General features: G+C 45.1%; 1 protein-coding gene across 3 annotated transcripts in view; it reads left to right on the top strand.

Moving 5' to 3' along the window:
* Window positions 1-15,000: 15,000 nt before the first annotated feature.
* The window catches only part of STX8 (syntaxin 8), a 173,824-nt gene continuing 166,393 nt past the window's right edge, over window positions 15,001-22,431 (top strand). For all 3 annotated transcript variants that reach the window (XR_014714082.1, XM_084647599.1, XM_084647600.1), the window contains exon 1: window positions 15,001-15,153. Coding sequence is in view for 2 of the 3 variants with exons in the window: in XM_084647599.1 (XP_084503725.1) it covers window positions 15,137-15,153 (17 nt within the window). In the remaining variant the exon portion in view is untranslated. The remainder of the gene's footprint in view (window positions 15,154-22,431) is intronic.

Raw genomic sequence — 22,431 nt, forward strand, 5'->3', positions numbered from 1 at the left:
TATCTCCTCTGCTCTCCTGAGTGTACACAGCCCCTGAAGAGGGCGGATCTGATGACCTTGTAGGTCTTTTCCATCTCAGTTCTATACAGTGTAATCCTTATGTTCAATTCTATCCCCTGGAACAAGGAGGGAATTATTCCTTCCCTGGGGTTGTCCTGGAGCAGCACAACAATGCCTGCCCTTTACTGTGTCCTGTGTCTTAAGGCATAATTGTGCTACCCTGACTCATGCCAAGTAGTCACTTAACACATGCACAGATCCCATTATTTCAATGGGCTGAAGGTATTTGCAGAGTAAGGGCTTGGCTACACTTACATTTTATAACGCTCAAACTTGCTGGCTCAGGGGTATGAAAAATCACCCCCCCCACCCCAGCGCAGCAAGTCTGAGCGCTTTAAAGCGCTAGTGTAAACAGGCTCCAAGCACTCAGAGCTAATCCCCTTGTGGAGGTGGATTACTAGGAGCGCTAGGAGAGCTGTCTCCCAGCGCTGGCGAGCGACCACACTTGCACTTCAAAGCGCTGCCGTGGGAGCGTTCCCACGACAGCGCTTTGAAGTTTCCAGTGTAGCCATGTTACTGCCCAGCTTGAGAAAGGGTGCCAGAGTCTGGCCTTTCATGTTGGAAGGTGCTAACAGCTGTTACAGTACAAGCACAAAAGCATAGTAATTCCAGGCACATTTCCAATGCATTATCATTTTCCGGTTTGTTCCAGCTCAAGTTATTACTGATTGATTTATAAAGCCATAAAATGCTTTACAGAATTCCAAACTCTACATATATTCAAAAAACATTGTTAAGGTTAAGAGTATAGCTCAACAGTTTAAAGGGGGAAAATACTTGACAAGAACATGGAAACGATCAAAAAACAAACATTAGAAACCTAGGAAATTCAGAGTTAAGGTTAAACTTAAAAGCAAGTGACATTTTTGAAAATACAGAAATCCTTCACTCAGGTAACCTTAATTCACTAATGACAGCAACAGCTGATCTTTCCTTCTTTGTTCCTTTCGCATTTAATCCTGAATTTGCAGTGTCTATCTATCTGTCTAATGTATTTAGGTCATGCTCTGATCAGATGTTTCTGTAAGTGTCTTATTTTTATCTCAAGGACTTCCTCTAAGAGCTTAAAGAAATGCTGTTCAGAATGGCAAATGAAGTCCACCCCTCCTCATACATTGCTGGTAGCAGTCTTATATTGGACCTCTATTCTTCATGCCAGCACTTGGTTTCACTCTCATCATTCAGGCACTCTGCCAAAGATTTTGGGGTCTTCTCTCCTGAGCCTTAAATCCTTACCTCCAGCCTTTCATAGCAGCAGGCTCCTGAGGCTCTGTTTATTTCCTGTACACTTTTCCCTAACTAGTCTTCTTCTTCAACGCTTAGCCAAATGGTCAGATGTAGCGATCATTCGCCATTTGGTCTGTTCCTGTGCGGCGGAAGGGCTTGACAGCCCAAGAGTCCAAGCTTGGAGCAGTCTTTATGAACCCATGTAATAGGAGGTCTGCTGGGCCGCCTCCACCCCTCGGTTGGTGGAATTTTATCCCAGATGTTGCAAGCCAGCCGGAGACCAGCATTCGCTGGAATGTCGTGTGGCATTCTCACAACATGGCTGAAAAGCGCAAGGCACGATCTGCAGACAATAGCCCCAATAGTCTGTAGATCGGAGCAACCATAAACATCTGCATTACAGATGAAGTCATTCCACTTTATGCCCAATATACAACATTGGCATTCTGTGTGTAAAGCCTCCAGCTTTGCTTAGTCAGAGCGGTGTAGTGTCCATGTTTCGCAGCCATACAACAGTACAGGGAGGATACAGCTTGACTAGATCCTGAACTAGTCTCATTCTCCTATATTTCTCTTTATAGACCTGCAGACACCACATGCTCACCCATGGTCAGAGTCTAAGTACATCTGAAATGTCCTATGCTGCTTTCTTTCTAGGTATTTATTGCCCCCTGCTGCCTTGCTCTTGTTTGGCACTATCAGGACATTTCATCAACTTTCTTCCGCACCACTGACAACCAGCATGAAGGAGATGGGGGAAAGATTCCCTTCCTTCTTCTAGATGAAACAAAACAGTCCACCCGGAGGTGGGAAATGGAAGCTGATTAGGGACTTGTGAGAAAGGGATCATTGTTTCATGAGTTTTTAATGGAAAAAAATTAAATATGTAGAGACCCCATTCCCTCCAGATGAGATGTGCAGCTGAACGCAATAAATGTTTCATGGTTACTGCATGTCAGATGTGCACAGAAAAGAATCAAACCTGTCTTCATCCCATTTGCCAAGGAATTCAGACATGTAAAGAAAGCAAAGAGAATTTGGAGGGACAGGCTAGTGGAGCCCAGTGGCTGCCTCGGGACAGGCTATTTTGCTGTCAATGGCACTGAGCATACCAGTGTTTCTCAGCCCAGGGGGAGCGACCCCCAAGTCTGGCATGAGGAGGGCGCCCAGTGGGTTGCAACCCCGGGGTTGAGAAAAAAATATTGGCAGGATGCTGCAGTCACTGGAACTCAGCCAGAGCTAGGGAGGAGAAGGAAGCAGCCATTTCCTTCCTGCTTCTGCTGCTGCCCTGACCCCGCTCCCTGATTTTGTCCCTAAGCTGTCAACCCCACCGAAGACCCCCCTCAGTTCCAGGGCAGAGGAAGCAGCACTTTTAGAGGCTGTGGAGCAGGATTTACTGTCTCCAGGAGCAGCATCATGAGAGGGGGAAAGCAACCACAACCAGCACCCAGTCCAGAAGCAGCCCTACCCCCAGAACTCCTTCTAGGATTGCCAGGCATCTGGTTGTCAACAGAACACCTGGTCGAAAAGGGGGTGCTGACTAGGTTGTTAAAAGTCTGGTCAGCAGGGCTAAGGCAGGCTCCCTCATCCCCAGACCCACCCCAGAGCCCGCACCCCAGCTGGAGCCCTCACCCCAACCACCTGCCCCAGCCAGAGAAAGTGAGTGAGGGTGAGAGAGAGTGAGTGATGGAGGGAGGGGAGCTGTAGCTAGTGAGGACAGGGCAGGAGGCGGGGCAAGGGTGTTTGGTTTTGTGCAATTAGAAAGTTGGCAACCCTAACTGCTTAGCATACTGCACCCAAACTCCTTCCATTGTGTCTTTGGTGACCTAAATCCCATGAGCCTTTGCAGCTGCAAGACCCGTGGGTTGGGTAGTTGTGGGTTGATTTTTTTTTTTTTTTTGCCATGCTGGGCCTTGTGGACATGGAAAGGTTGAGAACCAAAGTGCACAGGTTGAGGGTCAGTTTGATTAGCTTTATAATCCAAGGAGGTTTATAACAAACTAGGGCTGGAAGTGTATGTGGGGAGGGAGTGTAAGCCAACTTGGGGTAATAGCCCTGTCCATTGCTTTTCTCATTTAGTATGGCATGAGGCTTGAGAGGTGGGAAGGCACTCGCTGCTTTCTCTTTCCCGACGTAGACCTATGAGAGGACCAATGAACTGCCAGAATTACTCAGCCCTGCATTTGATATCCTGCCTCTGGTAGTGGTCACTGTCACAGTTCAGACTGCTGCATCTGTATTCCCCTGCTATAGTCCAGTAAGGGCACCCACGCTCAGGCTTCTGGCTCCCCTGGCTGTCATGTTTCTCATGCCCTTCTAACCAGGATATCTCCAGCTGGCACAGCGCCCCAATTCTACTGCGACTTCCCCAGCAATGTCAGAGCAGGCCTGCTTTGCCTATCTCCTCAGGGGTGGTTAACTGTGCAATTGCCACGGTCGTAAGTTACCATGCACCACTTCTTCTGCAAGCACATTTATTCTATAGGTAAATGCACTACAGAGAAAACATACTAAAGACACTAAGAGAACCTACCCGCATGCTAATAAGTCTAGCAGAGACCCCTCCTACTGTCTCCACCATGGGTTCTGGCAGATGAATACTTCAGCCCCCCACCCCTCCAGGGGTCTCTTGTGCTTACAGGTTCATGACAGCCACAACTGAGAATGAGCACTCTCATGAACATTTCAGTCCTTCCTTTATACAGTTGGGGGGAGGGCGGCTTTGATCAGGAGTTTCCAGAAGCAGCTAATTGGTAGACAATGGATCTCTCTCCCCAGATGTAGCTTCAAAAGGCTGGCTTCAGAGGGGAGAATTTGTATTTTCCATTTCACACGTATTGTACCAAACAGTTCTTTGAAGTTCCCAACATTTCCCCCAAGGTTTACATTAGTCACTCTCCTAGAAAAAAGAACAAGAGTACTTGTGGCACCTTAGAGACTAACAAATTTATTTGAGCATAAGCTTTCGTGAGCTACAGCTCACTATACTCAAATAAATTGGTTAGTCTCTAAGGTGCCACAAGTACTCCTTTTCTTTTTGCGAATACAGACTAACACGGCTGTTACTCTGAATAAATTTGTTAGTCTCTAAGGTGCCACAAGTACTCCTTTTCTTTTTGCGGATACAGACTAACACGGCTGCTACTCTGAAACCTCTCCTAGAAAAGTTACCTACAATCCCAGGAGAACACAAACAGCTACATTTTTAATACAATGGATCCAAAGATATTAAACTTTATTCAATAAGGTTTAGCTTAATTCAGTAAAGTTTATTGAGGATACTGCAGGAAATTGCCAGCATGCACCACATGCTTAAGGGAAGGTGCAAGAAGCCCCATAATGGATCATTATCTAATAACCTGCCCATAGGAGAAGCTTCACTTTAAGCACAGTCATTCGGTAGGTAGCTTACATCTATGATTGTGCTTTTCTTATCCCAAATGTTATGTGACTGGATAAATAACACTTCCTTATTCACTTTCTCCACACCAGTCATAATTTTACAGACCTCTGTCATATCCCCCCTTCGTTGTCTCGTTTTCTAAATTGAACAGTCCCGTTTTTTAATCTCTCCTCATACGGAAGCTGTTCCATAACCCTAAGCTTTTTTTGTTGCCCTTCTCTGTACCTCCTCTTCAATTTCTAATATATCTCTTTTGAGATGGGGTGACCAGAACTGCCTGCAGTATTCAAGATGTTGACATACCATGGATTTATATAGTGGCACTATGACATATACTGTTTTATGAGCTAGCCCTTTCCTAATGGTTCCTAACATTCTGCTGCTTTTTTGGTTGTGCTGCACCTTGATTGGATGTTTTCAGAGAACTCTCCACGGTGACTGCCAGATCTCTCTCTGGAGTGGTAACGGCTAATTTAGACCCCATTATTTTGTATGTATAGTTGGGATTATGTTTTCGTATGTGCATTTATCAACATTGAATTTAATCTGCCATTTTATTGCCCAATCACCCAGTTTTGTGAGATCCTTTTGTAATTCTTAGCAGTCTGCTTTGAGTTCTACAGGCTAATTATGCTTTCTGTAAGAAATTCCTTTAATAAGTTTTATATTTGCTGTCTTCCAATTCCATTCTTCTATTATGAGAGAAATGGTAAACTGAAGTTCCTGCTCTCCTTTCTCCATGCCACTCACTATTTTGTATACCTCTGTCATGTCCCCTTTTATTCACCATCTTTGCAATCCCTCATCCCATTAGAGTCTTTTCAGGCCTTTAATCATTGTTGTCACTCACCCCTGAAACCTCCTGTCACGGAGTCCCCGGGTGATGCTCTGGAACTGCTCCCTATGAAGCCAGTCAGGACTCTGGGGAAGTCTCCTTTCTGTGAGCAGCCTGTCTTCAGGACACACAGTTCACACAGCTTCCACCTTCCTGGGTCTGACCTCAGAGCATGCAGCATCCTCTGCCCCTCCGTGCGCTTCCCCCAGCGAGTCCGCCCAGGTGGGGTCTTGGGGAAGCCAAAGGGTCCTGCACCCCAACTCCGCAGTCAGACGTGACTTTCAGCCAGCCAGTAAAACAGAGGTTTATTAGACGACAGGAACATGGTCTAAAACAGAGTTTGCAGGTGCGGAGAACAGGACCCCTCAGCTGGGTCCATTTTGGGGGGCAGTGAGCCAGACAACCACGTCTGCACAGTGAATTCCACCTAAACCCTTTGGATGCATTTCCCCACCAGTGAATATCAAAGTCTGTAGTTAGGGACTTAGAGAATTCAGTTAGTCTTTGGTTTACCTTCCTTGCTGGGAGGTAAGGGTGAAGGATTAAGGGTGAAATTCACCCTTGTACAGGGGTCTGGAGCAAGGCCTGGGCATTCCTTAAAGAGATGGGGGTGAAATTCTGGCCCACTGAAATCAATGGGAGTATTCGTCACTATTTCATGGAGCCAGGATTTCACTGTACATCTTTAGCGGTTGTGAACCCACGGAGGTCCAGGATCTGACCCCATAACCCAAAATAGGGTTGTGCCTCAAACACCCTGAGGAGCATCTCTGAGGATCAATACCGTTCTCTTACTGCAGCTTGTTCTGAAGTCACTACAGTTGCTGCAGATCTGCCATTCTCCTCTCCCTGCAGCCTGCCACATTCGGTATGGGGCCAGAGGTCACCCTAGCTAAGTTTTCCCCTCTCCGGTAGGACTGCAGAGTTTACCTCAGAGTGCACAAGGACATCATTCTTCTGCTCTCACCTCATGAGTTCCACTTGTCACACTGTCTGGAGTGGCTCACAACTGTGAGTGCCTATTTCAGGGCAAAAAGAAAAGGAGTACTTGTGGCACCTTAGAGACTAACCAATTTATTTGAGCATAAGCTTTCGCGAGCATAAGCTTTCATCGGGCGCATCCGATGAAGTGAGCTGTAGCTCATGAAATCTTATGCTCAAATAAATTGGTTAGTCTCTAAGGTGCCACAAGTACTCCTTTTCTTTTTGTGAATACAGACTAACACGACTGCTAATCTGAAACCTGTCATTATTTCAGGGCAGACTGTCAGAAAAGGGCAGACATCCCAAACTGGTGGTATGTTCTATAATTAGATTTCACCAAGCCGATAATAAAATGTGAACTCCAGGTCTTACCATGGAGTCACAGACAATCCCTTTAGACTCGCCAGTCTATCTTGCCACCCAGACAAACAGAATGTTGTGATAAAAGGTCACTTAAACCCAAAATCACACCACATCAGGTTTCTCCTTGTCCCAAGAGACCAGTCACTCACCCCAAATCAATAGGTACTCCAGATCTTACACCAAAGACAATGCTGGCAGCTAATTCTTTAGTAAACTAATGATAGGTTTATTAGGCTAAGAAAAGAAAACGAGAGTTATTGAGAGGATAAAACAGGTAAATATATTAACAGGTGAGTCACAGTTTGTAAGTCCAAGTAGTAAAAGCAGTGATGTAATAAACTGCCAGTTTTCCAAAAGTCTCTCAGGACTACCCAGAATAACTCTGGGGATCTCCATCTTCTAGTTCAGTTATTCTGCCCTGTTAGAATCCGAACAGTCCAGAGATGATGGATTATTTCTTGAATCCATATTTATAGCTCCTTTACACAGAGAGCCAGCCAAGAGTGTCTTTACCCATACGGGTTTTTCCTTTGATGGTGTTGAGTGAGGAATGCACTTTGAGTTTCTGATCTCAGGTCATCACCACAATGACCCATTTGCTTTGGAATTAGCGCCTCTTCTGAGAAAGGTTTCAGAGTAACAGCCTTGCATTCCCCAAAGCTTCCTCCAGGTCTGGTGAGTTGTTTTGTTACATGGGTATTTACCATGTAAATGTTTGCTATTACATTATACAAGAACACAAATGAAAACAATGTGAAGAACATCCCATTAGTTTTCATGAAGTTTAAATACCCAATACACTTTTATACATCTAACCACTACTTGAACTACACAAGTGAATTGACCTGAATACACTGTAGTGTGACCTGGTCAGCCAGCGTCAAACGGGCGATGGAGCATTCCTCTGTTTATGGAGGAGAATCACTGTCACAGGGTGCTCCACTCACCACTAGTCGGGCGCTTCCTCCTGGCCGCTCTGGGGATTGTTGCCCCTTCCCACGGCTGTACACCATCACTCCATCTCTGCCGCTGGTCTGTAGTCCCTCTCTCACTCCAAGAACTGCAGCATCCTCTTCATGACTCAATCCTCCGGCCAGGCCATTCAGCGTTCCCTCCTTCCAGCGTATATCAAAGTCTTTCCTTCAGCAGCCCCAGGCAGTTTTCCCATTCACTGCTGCAGGTGCCACTCCCTCAGTGGCTGGTAGGGGAACCCAGACCTGCTCTCTACTCTGGGTGCCAGTCCTGCAGTTCTGGGCTTTCCTCTCCCAACCCTCACTGCTCCTTCTCTAGATTGCTTCCTATCCCTCCTGGCTCTCCCCCGCCCTTCTCTGGGAATAGCAGCTCCAAACCCTCCTCCCAGGGAGTGACGGCTGCCCCTATCTGTTGCCAGCTTCCTGGCTTTATGGGCCTTGCCTCCTCTTGTCCAGCTAAGCCTGCTTGCAATCAATTCCTTGTTCCCTGGCTCATCTTCCAAGTGCAGCCTGTGGAGTTAACAGGCCGACCTGGCCACCTTAATCCCTTCCAGTCCTGTGTGGGGTGGACACCCCCATCACAATCACTTTCATTCAGTGGAGTGAGGTGGGGTCAGGTGCAGAGCACACGGCAGGACCTGACCGCAAAGGCATGAGCACCAAGCAGCAACATTTACTCAGAGAGCAACAGGAGTTGCCGGGAGTTTGTAAATATGATGACAGGAAACATCTCTTTGTCATAACTTGCAGAAATACTGCAATAATAAGCTGGTATTATGAGGACAATAAAGCATTGCTATCAATGTCCCCCAGCAGCTTCTGGAGCATCAATCCATATATAAATATCTGGATATGTTTGCAGCAATCGTACAGGGGGAAAAATGTGCCTAGCAGATCTTGCATGATAAATTCCCCACTTTATTCTTATTTGACTCCAGTGGACTGGAAAGGAATTGGCTCTAAGAGGGCCTGGCAAAACTGCCTCGTTTTACTGTGTAGGCTCACTTGGCTTAGCCTATGTATGTCCCCCTAGTGGGCACCCACATCCAAAATATTTACCATGTCAACATTCAGCTATGTCCTGACTTCCTCATAGTCCAGCCCTGCCAGTGCCCTCCATATCCGGTCAAAACACCTATGCATTTCAAATCTAGAGGAGCACACCTTGGGGAGCATGGTTATTGGAGAATATGTGGCCTTATGGGAGGGGAAATACTGTCACGGGGTATGCTGTGGGGGCAGAGAGAGCAGTGTCAGCCTGGTCTGCAATTCACAAATGGAGCACCAGCTAAGGACCTGCAGAAGAGAAGCTGGGGGGATTTGGGAAGGGAATGGGGGGACTGGCGGGGTTGTGTGTGTGTGTGTGTGTGTGTGTGAGAGAGAGAGAGCAAGAAAGAGTAGTGTGTTTGTGTGTGTGGGTGTGAGAGAGAGAGAGAGAGACAGACAGACAGACAGACAGAGTATGACTGGAGGGGCATGGTTGGGTGAGGGGACTGTCAGCTGGCAAAGTCAGAAGATTTGCCAGCTCACGGAGCTGTCGCTGAATAGGTGTTGCCCTTCTGCAAATACTGTTTGTGGTACATTGTTTAGAGGCCCTACAGGCCTGGATGCCAAAATATTATATTAATGGAGATTATTATCATAAAATCAGGAGGTCAAACAAGTAAACATTAACTTGTTGCCTGTGTGATAGGATCAAGGTGAGACAGGCTGGCTGAAGCCAAGAAGCCCACTACAACACCCTGAGGAAGACACAATTCCTGCCTCCAAGGAGCTTCAGGAGATAGGGGTCTTCTGTAAACTGACAGATATACAATGTAGATTCATCATGGTAGGAGTGACTGTGAGCTGGGGCTGAGCACAACAAGGATATTTCCCCACCAGCTCTAACGGTGCTCCTTTACAAGGCATGTGCATTTTAAAGAGAAACAAGACCATCTAAAGCTGCGATCCATCATGACCAAGCTGGTAACCTCTGGTCGTCCTTGTGCTCACATGGCCTGCTGGGGTGTGCAGAGGTATATGGAGAAAACTGGTCAACTGTAAATGATCTGAGCCAGCATTATTTAGTTAATAGTAACAATAATAATAAATAACCTTTCCTATCACACCTCTCATCTCAAAGGATGCCACGCCATTTTATAAACATAACCTGTATCTAGAGATGAGGTAGTAATACGGTCATGAGGTAGTGATAAGTTTAGTGTCACTGAATGCAGCCACCTCTGGGGTGGACATGGCAGCTGTTTGACAGAAAAGAGTAATGTCACACAAACAATTAAGGACCACGGTCTGCACATGGATGCTTACTCTCATGCAGAGTCGTCTTAACTGGTAAAATCTATTTCACTGACTCTGACCAAGCCACTGTAATGAATAGGGGATTTCAGTAGTTCTTTCGATTGATGTAACTGTTTATATGGGGAATACAGCTTGATTCTTTCAAGTATAAAAGCCTATTTCACAGCTCTGTAAATGCTGGATTCAGAACTTCCTCAAAGAGCTTGGAACTTTCATACTCTCCCACTCAGAGCAGTAAGTCGGTCAGACACTAGATGTTATCAACTCACTGAAGGACACAGCCTGAAAAATTACATAAATATGGAACAATTGCTCATTTATTTGCCTCTATCTGTTTCTTTGCTTCTTCCTATATTTGCCCCTTTATAACGGAACAAAAGAAGGTTTCTCTATATTATCATAATAGCATTCAGAAGCCCTAAACAGCATCAGGGCTCCCCATGCTATATTGCTGTACAGATAGCTGAGAAGAGACAGTCTCTTCCCCCAAGCGCTTACAATCTAATGTAAAGTAGTTTTTGAAGATTACATAGGAGCATATAAATTTAAAAGCAACAATTAAATGGATACATTTGTTCCACAAACCCTAGGGCCAAGAGCCAGGTGAAAGGTGGCCTTTTACACAAAAAGATCAGTAAGTTTTGTTAGGAGTATTTCCATTAAATTAAAAAATAATGAAGTTGAAACAGCTTTATTAAAGAAATAAACATGCCAAAGCAATGTTTGCAACACAAACACTGCCGCTTCGTGCACGTACACTGTGCAAAGCCACCCACTCCCATCTGTGGCTGGCCAGAAGGCTGTGCCATTTCAGATTTTGGTGGGGGGGAGGGCAACTTTAACCAGGATTCCTGGGGCTACTTAGGCACTTGAAAACTCTAGTTTTTTGGCAGATAACTTAGCAATTAGCTGACAGGAGCCCTGTATCTAATTCCTTTATAAAAGAAAGAAAATTAAATAAATATTAGACCCACTCAGCTCTAAGAACATGTTCTGACATCTTGTGGCAAGTCACTTAAGGGACACTGGTTAGGTTTAAAATCTTAATTTATATTCTTACTTTATTACTAACTCTGTGGAGAGAGAGACCCTGTTGGGACTCCTGGGTTCTATCCCAGCTCTGGGAAGAGAGTGGGGTCTAGTGGGAAACAGCAGAGAGCAGATACGTCTGGGTTCTATATAAGAACATCAGAATGGCCATACTGGATAAGACCAATGGTCCACCTAGCCCAGCATCCTGTCTTCCAACAGTGGCCAATGTCAGGTGCCCCAGGGGGAATGAACAGAACAGGTCATCATCAAGTTGCCCTGTTGCCCACTCCCAGCTTCTGGCAAACAAAGGCAAGGGAGATGCAGAACATGGTATTGGATCCCTGCCCATCCTGGCTAATAGCCATTGCTGGACCTATCCTCCATGAACTTATCTAGTTCTTATTGGAAACCTGTTACAGTTTTGGCCTTCACAACATCCCCTGGCAAAGAGTTCCACATGTTGACTGTGAAGAAATACTTTTTTTGGTTTGTTTTAAATCTGCAGCCTATTAATTTCCTCTGGTGACCCCTAGTTCTTGTGTTATGTGAAGGAGTAAATAACGTTTCCTTATTCCATTTTTCTACACCATTCATGATTTTATAGACCTCTCTCATATCCCCCCTTAGTCATCTCTTTTCCAAGCTGTAAAGTCCCTGTCTTTTTAATCTCGCCTCATACAGAAAGTATTCTGTACCCCTAATAATTTCTGTTGCCCTTCTCTGTACCTTTTCCAAATCCAATGTATCTTTTTTGAGATGGGGTAACCAAATCTGCATGCACTATTCAATATGTTGGTGTACCGTGTATTTATATAGAGGCAATACAATATTTTTCTCTTATTATCTATCTCTTTCCTAATGATTTCCAACATTCTGTTGCTTTTTAAATTGCCACTGCACATTGAGCAGGTGTTTTCAGAGAACTCTCCACAATGACTCCAGGATCTCTTTTTTATGGGTTCAACTAATTTAGACCCCATCATTTTGTGTGTACAGTTGGGATTATATTTTGCCAAGTGCATTACTTTGCATTTATCAACATTGAATTGGTTCTACCCTCGTGTTGCCAGTTTTGTGAGATCCCTTTGTAACTCTTCGCAGTCTGCTTTGGACTTAACAGTCTTGAGTAATTTTGCATCATCTGCAAATTTTACCACCTCACTGCGTACCCCTTTTTCCAGATCATTTATGAATATGTTGAATAAGACTGGGCCCAGTACAGACCCGGGGGGGAGGGGGGAGGAACACCACTATTTACCTCTCTCCAGTCTCACCTTTTATTCCTACCCTTTGTTTCCTATCTTTTAACTGAAGTGCCTGGCAGTGCTTTCAGGATCATCAATTTACTTTAATGATAAGCCTTTTGTTATCTTAATCACCCTGCCTCTGTTTATAAACAGGTTTCAGAGTAACAGCCCTGTTAGTCTGTATTCTTCGCAAAAAGAAAGGAGTACTGGTGGCACCTTAGAGACTAAATTGGTTAGTCTCTAAGGTGCCACAAGTACTCCTTTTCTTTTTGTTTATAAACAAACTCCCTGCCACAAAGGCTGTGCTGCTCCCAGCTTCCAAACTCATCACATATCACAGTCAAGCTGTTGAGGTTAAGAGTTCAGTCTGGCGCTAGGGTGAATAGACCCCCCCCCGTGAAACTCGGGGGAGGGGTGACCCTAGAGCCATTCCCTGCCCCCCCTACTAAATGGTGCCCCTAGCCCCAGCCTGTTTGACTCAGGCATCTGTACTTCGATTATGTCTAGGCTTGATTGTTGCAGATCTCTGTATTTAGGAATGGAGCCCTATGCCCTGGCGAAACTCCAGCCCGTTCAGAATGCAAGTGGCCCACCTGCTTGCCATTGCATGTTAATGGCATGCATCTCCCTGCTTTGCTGCTGTCTATGCTGATTCTTCACTCAGCACAGAGTCCACTTGAAGGTCTCTGTCCTAATATGTGAAGCCCTCCTGATATGGGCCCTGGCTACCTGACAGACCAATTCCCGCTCTGCAGCTCCAGGACTGCCAGTCCCAAGCCTTCAAATACCATGAGTCAGGCCGCCAAAACTATTGAGATGGTTTAAAAAAATATGAGATTAAAAGAAAGGAATCTTTTTATTTGCCTTCTGGTTTTTGAGCCCTTGGGGGGGGGGGGTGTCACCTTTTCAAGCTTTTCTCCACTAACCTTGTGGCATCTGGGGCTAAATGCAAACCTCACTTCTTCAGCCAAGCTTTCCTCCCTCTCATGCTTTTATATTTTAGTCCCCTCCTGCTCTTAAAAACTAATTTAATCCTGCTTCTTGCCAGCAGGGAAGGAAGAAATATTGTCATCAGTTTTTACTCTTGGTAGATACTCTGCTATTGGAGCAATGGGTACCAATATGAGAAAGAACGAAAGAACGACACTTCAAGAGAACCAGCCAATGAAAAGGGCTAAAATCAAATGTGAAATTAACTAGTCTAGTTTCACTGTCCCAAACTGTTCTCATTTAACCTGAGGGCTGTTAGCTCAATCACTTCATCTAACTCCCATGCTACAGGATCACATGAAAAATGAAATGATCTCTAAGTGCTTGTGTAACCCACAAACCTACAGGGTGTGGAGTTCTGTCCAATGTAGTGGCACTGAGACCACTTAGAGAGAAAGATAAAATGAGTTTGCTTAACAGCCAGGTGGTTTTTAGCTCATGTACTAAGCTCCAGAGGTCCCAAGTTAGATCCTGTCCACCACCGACCAAGTGTTACACTTGTCGATGATAAACACTTGTCAGTGTTACACTTGTGTATGATAAACACCCATTTTTTCATGGTCTGTGTGTACATAAATCTCCTCACTGTATTTTCCACAGTATGCATCCTATGAAGTGAGCTGTAGCTCACGAAAGCTTATGCTCAAATAAATTGGTTAGTCTCTAAGGTGCCACAAGTCCTCCTTTTCTTTTTGCGAATACAGACTAACACGGCTGCTACTCTGAAACTTGTCGATAGTAGGAACTTTTTGCTAAATTTTTCCACTCCCAGTTCAGCTCCAGAGATTGTGGCAATGGTGGGACAGAGAGTGTAGACAAAGACAAGTGCATTTTCAAAGCTTTGTGTTGTGCAGACCAACTCTGAACGGGGCCAGATGACACAGTGCCCAGTAGGGTCATCCAGCATAGCCCTTTCAACATTGCTACAATCAAGGGAGCTGACTGAGTGAAGCAACAAAGAAAAAGCCTAGGATACAGGCAGCCTATAAGGGATTGTTAAACTGTATTGCACTATTTGGCCAGTAGATGGCGCGGTGTGTAAAATACCTGATTTAAAGGAACCTTTATACCTGGCAGAGCCTGAGGGGATCTGGGACACAAGACTGTGACAGCCTAGCAGCAGGCCGGAGGCCAGCTGCCTCTCTGTGTTTCATGCCAGTGAAGAAGGAAAGTAGGCTGCAGGTGCCAGCTGGTAAGCCGCGCCCCCTCGGCACCTGGTGTCTGTAGGGGAGTAAAAAGAACAGGAGGACTTGTGGCACCTTGGAGACTAACCAATTAATTTGAGCGTGAGCTTTCCTGAGCTGCAGCCCACTTCATCGGGTGCATGCCGTGGGAGTACACAAGCGACACGGTTTAACCGGCACCAGGTAGCTGGAGGCAGAAATGTACAGAAGAGGCACCTGTGTGGGTGCGACGAGGTGGTACGCCTGACGCTGCCCCTTGCCTGTGTGACCTGGCCCCCGCCCCGCGACCCAGTGAAGCCCCCCGCGCCGGGGGTTGTGCGACCAGCCTCCCACCCCTGGCTGCCTGAGGGGCAGGGCTTGTCTGATGCCGCCTCCTCTCGGGCAGGACCCGGATGTAGATCGCCTGCCTCTCCGTCCCGTTCTGAGTCCCTGCGCGCGCCGTAGTCAGCTGACCTAGCCCGGAAGCGCCCGGAGCCCGGCTCCGGACTCAGCAGCCCCGGCCGGCGGAAGAGCGGGGGCGGGCCGGCCGCGGCGCAGCGATGGCTCCGGACCCCTGGTGAGCGGGTGGGGGGCCGCGCCCCCTCCCCCTCCCCCTCCCCCCGAGCCTTTGGTGTGCGACACCTGCGCCCCCCCCCCCCCCGCGAAGCAAGGCCAGGTCCCCAGCTCTGGGGAGAGACCCCCGGGGGGACAGCCCCCCATCCGCCCCCCCCACCCCGACGGGCTCTGCGGGGCCTTACGGGGCAGGCCCGGATTTCCTGGGGGGACCCCTCTCCTCCCATCCCCCTTCCTAGGCTTGGTGTCCGTGACACTGGTCTTGCCCCCGGGCTGCCGGAGCTAGCGCCCAGGCCGCGCTGCCGGCAGGGTCAGGGCGGGTTTTTTTGGAGGGGGCTGTATTATTGCAGGGTCCCGGTCCCAGAGCGGGACCCCCTGCGCTAGGTGCTGTACAAACCCAGAACAAATGCGCCCCACCGCCCAAAGAGCTGCCTATCCAAGTCGGGGCTGTTTGATTAGTGCAGGCGTTCGCCATGGGAAGTGAACGGCTAGTCAGAATTAGGGTCACAGTGAACATTATACCTTTCCCCTTAGTCACATGGTGGGCCAGATTTTCAAAAGAACTCATCCTGCTGGAGGTAGGTTGGGGGCTGGGCTCTTTTGAAAACCGGGCCCATAATGCTCTTAAGGAAAATTGAAACTATTGGCCCTCCTAACAACCTCTCCCAAGCATTTAGGTCCATGGTGATGTTTACTTAATAGACTTGGATCCTGACTGATGCTTCTGTTCATAAACAAAAGCGTAGTGTAAAATACTGAAACAAATATACGGTCTTAGCATTGTTCAGTTGACTTGGTTGGATGGGTATCGTGTATATTTCTGTGGGTGATGAAAGGATAACAGCAGATATACAAAAGTTTGTTATAAATGTATGTAATAGAACTTTGGAAGATTAAGTACAAATATCAGTTCATAATTCCTATATAGCAGTTTCCTCTTTAAGCAACTTTACAAAAAAATAAAACCACTAAATACCTTGGTGCTGGGTGATAGGTAGGTAGCTATTATTCCCATTTTACTTTATTATAGGTAAAGCTCACAGCATTTCACTTTGCCTTACTTGCTTATTAGACTATCAGATAATGGTCTCTCTATATATGTGATTTCTATTTAAGTTGCTCTCTTTAGGAATCATAGTAGCAGCCGTGTTAGTCTGTATTTGCAAAAGTGAGCTGTAGCTCACGAAAGCTTATGCTCAGATAAATTGGTTAGTCTCTAAGGTGCCACAAGTACTCCTTTTCTTTTCTCTTTAGGAACTCTGTTTAGTTAAAATGTATGTACCTCGGTAGTCTTGGTTAATGAAGAATTAAGGGAGGATACTGTAATTAAAGCAAATCTACATAGGTTTATGGAAAATAGATCTTGTCAAACTAACTTGATACCTTTTTGAATGAGGTTTCAGGTTTGATCGATAAAGGTAATAGAGTTCTGTAAGGTATTTGACTAGGAATGGATTAAAAATTGGCTAACTGATAGGTCTCAAAATGTAACCGTAAATGGGGAATAATCAGCAAGTGGATCTGTTTCCAAAGGGGTCCCTCAGGGATCGGTTCTTGGCCCTACTCTAGTTAACATCTTTATCAATGACCGGGAAGAAAACATAAAGTCATCACTTATAAAGTTTGCAGATGGCACTGAAATCGTATGAGTGGTAAATAATGAAGAGGACAGGTCACTGATTCAGGACCACTTGAATCCCTTGGTAAACTGGGTGCAGGCAAAGAGTATATGTTTTAATACAGCTAAATGTATACACTAAGGAACAAAGAATGCGGGCTATACTTAGAGGATAGGGACTCAATCCTGGGAAGCAGGGACTCTGAAAAAGATTTGGGAATAGTCATGGTAATAAGCTGAACATGAGCTCCCAATGTGGCACTGTAGCCAAATAGAGCTAATGGAATCCTGGGATGTATGAACAAGGGAATCTCAAGTAGGAGTAGAGAAGTTACCTTCCCTCTATATTTGGCACTGGTGCAACCACTGCTGGAGTACTGTGTCCTGTTCTGTGGCTAACAATTTAGGAAGGATGTTGATAAATGGGAGAGGGTTCAGAAAAGAGCCATGAGAATGATTAAAGGATTAGAAAACATGCCTTATAGTGATAGACGCAAGGAGCTCAGTCTAGTTAGGTTAACAAAGAGAAGGTTAACGAAGAGAAGGTGTGGCTTGATTGCAGTCTGTAAATATCTATGTGAGGAACAAATACTTAATGGGCTCTTCAATCTAGCAGAGATAAGTCTAACATGATCCATTGGCTGCAATTAGAAGCTAGACATTTTTAAATGAGGTTTACATTTTTGACAGTGAGTGTAATTAATCATTTGAACAATTTACCAAGGGTTGTGGTGTATTCTCTGTCACTGAGCATTTTTAAATCAAGACAGGATGTTTTTCTAAAATATATGCTGTAGGAATTATTTTGGGGAAATTCTATGACCAGTGTAACAAAGAATCTTTCATGATTACAGCCTTGGAATCTGTGAATCCGTTAATGAAAATTGAGTATTAAATATTTAATAGTGTGTGCTTCTTATAATTGTGCAGTAGGTACATGGCCATAACTTAGTTTACTTTTGCTTTTTTGGCACGCAAATTGCATCTATTTAGTCTCGTCTATTGGATTAGTCTTAAACTATTGATCAGTTACTTTTATAAACTTAGTATATTTAGATCAGCATGCAAATATATTGGTATTTTATTATTGAACTTCTAGATATAATGGTACTGTGATGGGGTTCCTGGGGTGCAACCTGATCTCATCAACCTGGGGTATCCCTCTTATGCTGTGGTGCTGTTGTTAAGCCACATCAAACCTCTGGCAGGTACTGCATTTACACAGACCTCCATAGGCAGGGACACGTCCAGCTGAGTTACTTGAATGCTTTGCCAGCCGCTCATGAACCAATAACAGAGAGGCTCCAGCAAATTCCCCCCAGCTCTCTAGCCTTGCACCTCGAACTGTACCGTCTTGCTCTGGTCATAAGCCTGACCAGTGTAAGTTCATTACTGAGTCCACCCATCCATCAATGTAGAGAGGACACACACTAGCATTTGTAAACTGAGCTGAGATTTCCCAAGCACTTCAACCAAAACACGCTATTTTAGGTAAAATATAAAACAGATTTATTAAGTACAGAAAGATAGATTTTAAGTGAATATAAGTAACTAGCGTAAAGATCAAAGTTGGTTACTTAAGTTATAAAAATAAATTAAGTCTGAGTTCTGCAAACGAAACAGGATTTGAATCAAGCAGTGTCACACCCTGACAGATGGTACAAGCAGATTACAGATCCTCAGATCCTGGGATTCTTTTTCCAGTCTGGGACCATCCTCCCCTGTTCAAAGTCTTTGTCCTCCAGATGCCTGTTGAGGTGGGGGTGAGATGGGAAGAGAGGTCCAGTGGTGATGTCACTTCTCCTCTTTTATAGTTTCTTCCAGCTTGCTGGAAAGATCTGTGCTTGTCACACGAGGGTTCGCCCCCATTGGTCAAGCAGTCTCCATTGTCTATGTGTTCTGTCTGAGAAGTCTTCTGGGATGGCCTCTGGGAAAGTTGGATTCCCTTTAATGGACCATCAGCAGGTCTTGCTACTCCTTTGTTGTACCTAGAAGGCTGGTTGTGGGTGTTCCTAACCTCACAAAATATTTCAGTAACACACTCGTAGCAAAACGTCATAACTTCCCATACAATGATGGCACATACAATCCAACAGGATATTAATGTTCAACAGATCAAGACTTTTAAAATGCTTCAGAAGGCATACTTTGTACAAAACATATAATTATATGACAATGGGGAATATGGGGATTCCACGGTGCCACTCTCAGGTACAGAGTGTCACAGGTGCATCTGAGTGGGTTTTTTTTTTTCAAATAAAAGGATTTAAATTGAAACACTTAAAAGATTTACATGATGGAAAAATATAGTTGTCGATATATTATTCAAACAATTCCTTCAGCTTATAGCTCCTTATGCACAAAAAGAATCCTGTAAAGTTCTGCACTGCAGAATTTTTATGGCAAAATATTTATTTTATTCTGTTTCTCTTTGTTTCCTGGGGAATCTAGGCAGTTGTACAGTAGAGGGTGTCAACAACTTAGGCAGTAGGATATTGAGAGTGATGGACTCATCCTTTCCTCTTTTTATGTTTAAAATGAATGATAATGCTTGTCACTTATAGCAACTTTAGCCATAGATTTCAAAACACATTACAAAAGAGAAAACATCACTATCCCCAGTTTATAGATGGGGAAACTGAGGCACAGAGTGTAAGTATACTGGCCAGTAGAAGACAATGAGTAAATGGCAGGGCTCAGGGTAGTCCAATGTCCTATTCACTAGAGCCAATTTCTGGCCTTCGTTGTACCACAAAACGTACTAAAGTCAGTGTGGCTGCCAGGGGCGATGGAGGACTGAATTTTGCTTACTTTACTTTTAAGGTACTTCTGTTTTCTAGCAGCAAAGAGATTTGGTGGAGTGGAAGGATGGTCTTGAGGCTAAAGCACAGGACTGAGTCTAGTGTTTTCAGTTTTGCCATGGATTTAAGGTGATTTTGGGCATATTCCTTCAACTCTGTGCTTCTTTATTTCATAGGTTCATAGAATTCAGGGCAGAAGGGACCATTAGATCGTCTAGTCACACCACGTGGGGTATGGTAGGCCATTAAAAGTTACCTAGCTACCACTGTGTTGAGCCCAATAATTTGCATCCTTATCTGTACAATAAGACAAGGGATACTTCACAGGTGGGAACAGGGGAGGTTTTGAGCTAAATTTATGAATGTTTTCATAGTACTCGGAGCTCCTTGAATGAAAAGTGCAATACATGTGCCAAGTTTTAATATTAGTGATGGGCAAGAAAGAAATGCCATAAATCAGGAATTAGACTTTTGAAGTAAATTAGCTAATTACAGAGTTGCTCTGGGTACTTTCCAGTCATGATTAACCTTTTGAGGCGGGGCCTTCCCTCTTTACTTCTTTTTCAAGTTACGGCATGGAGCCCCCTGTGACGTTGCAGTCCATATGCTTTATAAAAATATGTTTATAAGTGTGAATATGATGTAACTGGAATATGCTTTATGCAAAAAGTCTCTTGTAAGGTATCATTACAAAGCTTATAATCTACTGAGTGTGTTCATAGATTCATACAAATAGGATCATTCTTGTATCTGAAACTAGGAATATGAAGTATGACTCTGAGGTCCTATTGTAATCATGCAAAGTGTGGGCCATTAATGGTAGTTTAGAATCTTGATGGCTCCCAGTGATTAGGACAATTGACTGTAAATGGCTTTGTTTATCTGCAAGCCTCCACTGTATTCATGTGGGCCATCCCTGGAAGAATGGAGGGGGTCTCCAAGGACATGTGAACATGTCACCTGATACTGGAATCCATCTTAAAGCTGGTGCTTTTCCATTTAGAAGGAGGGGTGGGAGCCCAGAGAGAGAGACAGAGGATTCCCGCCTTTGCCAAAGTTATAAAAGGGGGTGGAGCAGGACAAAGGGGGTCCCAGTCATGAGAGAGCCCCTGTTTTTCACCTAAGATGCCTGCTGGAACTAGGAACTGTACTGGGGAAAGGATTGAGCCCAGATTAGGAAGGAGTCTAGTCTGTGAAAGAAGATTATTGGTAACTTACTTTGTTCTGTCTGTTATTACTTGGAACCACTTAAATCCTACTTTTTATACTTAATAAAATCACTTTTGTTTATTGATAAACCCAGAGTAAGTGATTAATACCTGGGGGAGCAAACAGCTGTGCATATCTCTCTATCAGTGTTATAGAGGGTGGACAATTTGAGTTTACCCTGTATATGCTTTATACAGAGTAAAACGGATTTATTTGGGGTTTGGATCCCATTGGGAAGTGGGTGTCTGGGTGCTGAAGATAGGTGACTTGCTGAGCAGTTTTTGGTTAAAGTCTGCAGCTTTGGGGACATGGTTCAGACCCTGGGTCTGTGTTGCAGCAGGCTAGCATGTCTGGCTCAACAAGGCAGGGTTCTGGAATTCCAAGCTGGCAGGCAAAACGGGCTCAGAGGTAAATTCAGCACATTGGGTGACAATCCCAGGGGGTCTCTGTGACCAAACCTGTCAGACTGCCTTCATTTCATTATGCGATAATTGCCACACCCAAGATGCATCTTAGCTTAAAGGAATGAGGATACATATGTAAAAATTCTTAATGATCCCCTTCCCTATGGGACCATCCATAATCTTTAAAAAAAAAAAAAAAAAAAAAAAAAAAAGCCCTGACTCAGTGTGTTGCTGTGTTTTCTTAAATTAGAAGAGCTAACATTAATAGTTATTACTGTGACTCACTCCTAACTTAGCTTTTTAGCATTGTCATGGCAGGAATCGGTGACTCATACCATAAGGCTACTGGTCAGTGTATAATTTACTTTACATTATATTTTTGTAACTGTATCTTTGGGCTCAACAAAGGCTTATCTGCCTCAACAATGCAAACCAGCACTGTAAATATCAAACAAAATAACTAGCTGGGGGCTATCATTGACTTTCTTCTGTGTCAGCAACGGGTGTCTTTAATGATTGGAGGAAAGTGTTAAGGCTTTTTGCACCCCGTGAAACCAGGGTGTCCTCAGAGTTCTACAAAAAGAAAAGGAGGACTTGTGGCACCTTGGAGACTAACAAATTTATATGAGCATAAGCTTTCGTGAGCCACAGCTCACTTCATTGGATGCATTCAGAGTTCTGCAGTGGGAGCGCCCCCCCCCCCCCCCCCCGGCTACCCTTGGAGACTTCAGCACTGCAGCTGGGATTGTGCTTCACTGTGTGGGTAGACCAGGGGCAGGCAAACTTTTTGGTCTGAGGGCCGCATCAGGTTTTCAAAATTGTGTGGAGGGCCTATTAGGGGAGACTGTGCCTTCCCAAACAGCCAGGTTTGCCCCGACCCCATCCAAACCCCCCGGGACTCCTACCACATCCACCACTCCCTGTCCTCTGCTGCCCCATCCAACCCCTCCTCTCATTCCTGACTGCCCCCTGGGACCCCTGCCCCCATTCAACTCCCCTGCCCTCTATCCAACGCCCCCTGCCCCCTTAGTGCGCTGCCTGGAGCACTGGTGGCTGGCGGTTCTACAGCTGAGCTGCCTGGCTGTATCTTGGGATCTCTAGTGATTCTAACTGCTTGCAATGACACTTTCTATCCAGCAGGTTATGCTAGGTTGTCTGGAAGCACTCCTACTATTAAGTTGGCTTTGATTTTTAAGACAGACCTGTTTCTTGCATCTGCTTTTCATTTGGCTTTGTCATAGTTTTTCAGG

Source organism: Lepidochelys olivacea, assembly GCF_965140295.1.
Source record: "Lepidochelys olivacea isolate rLepOli2 genome assembly, chromosome: 14".
NCBI lineage: Eukaryota > Metazoa > Chordata > Testudines > Cheloniidae > Lepidochelys > Lepidochelys olivacea.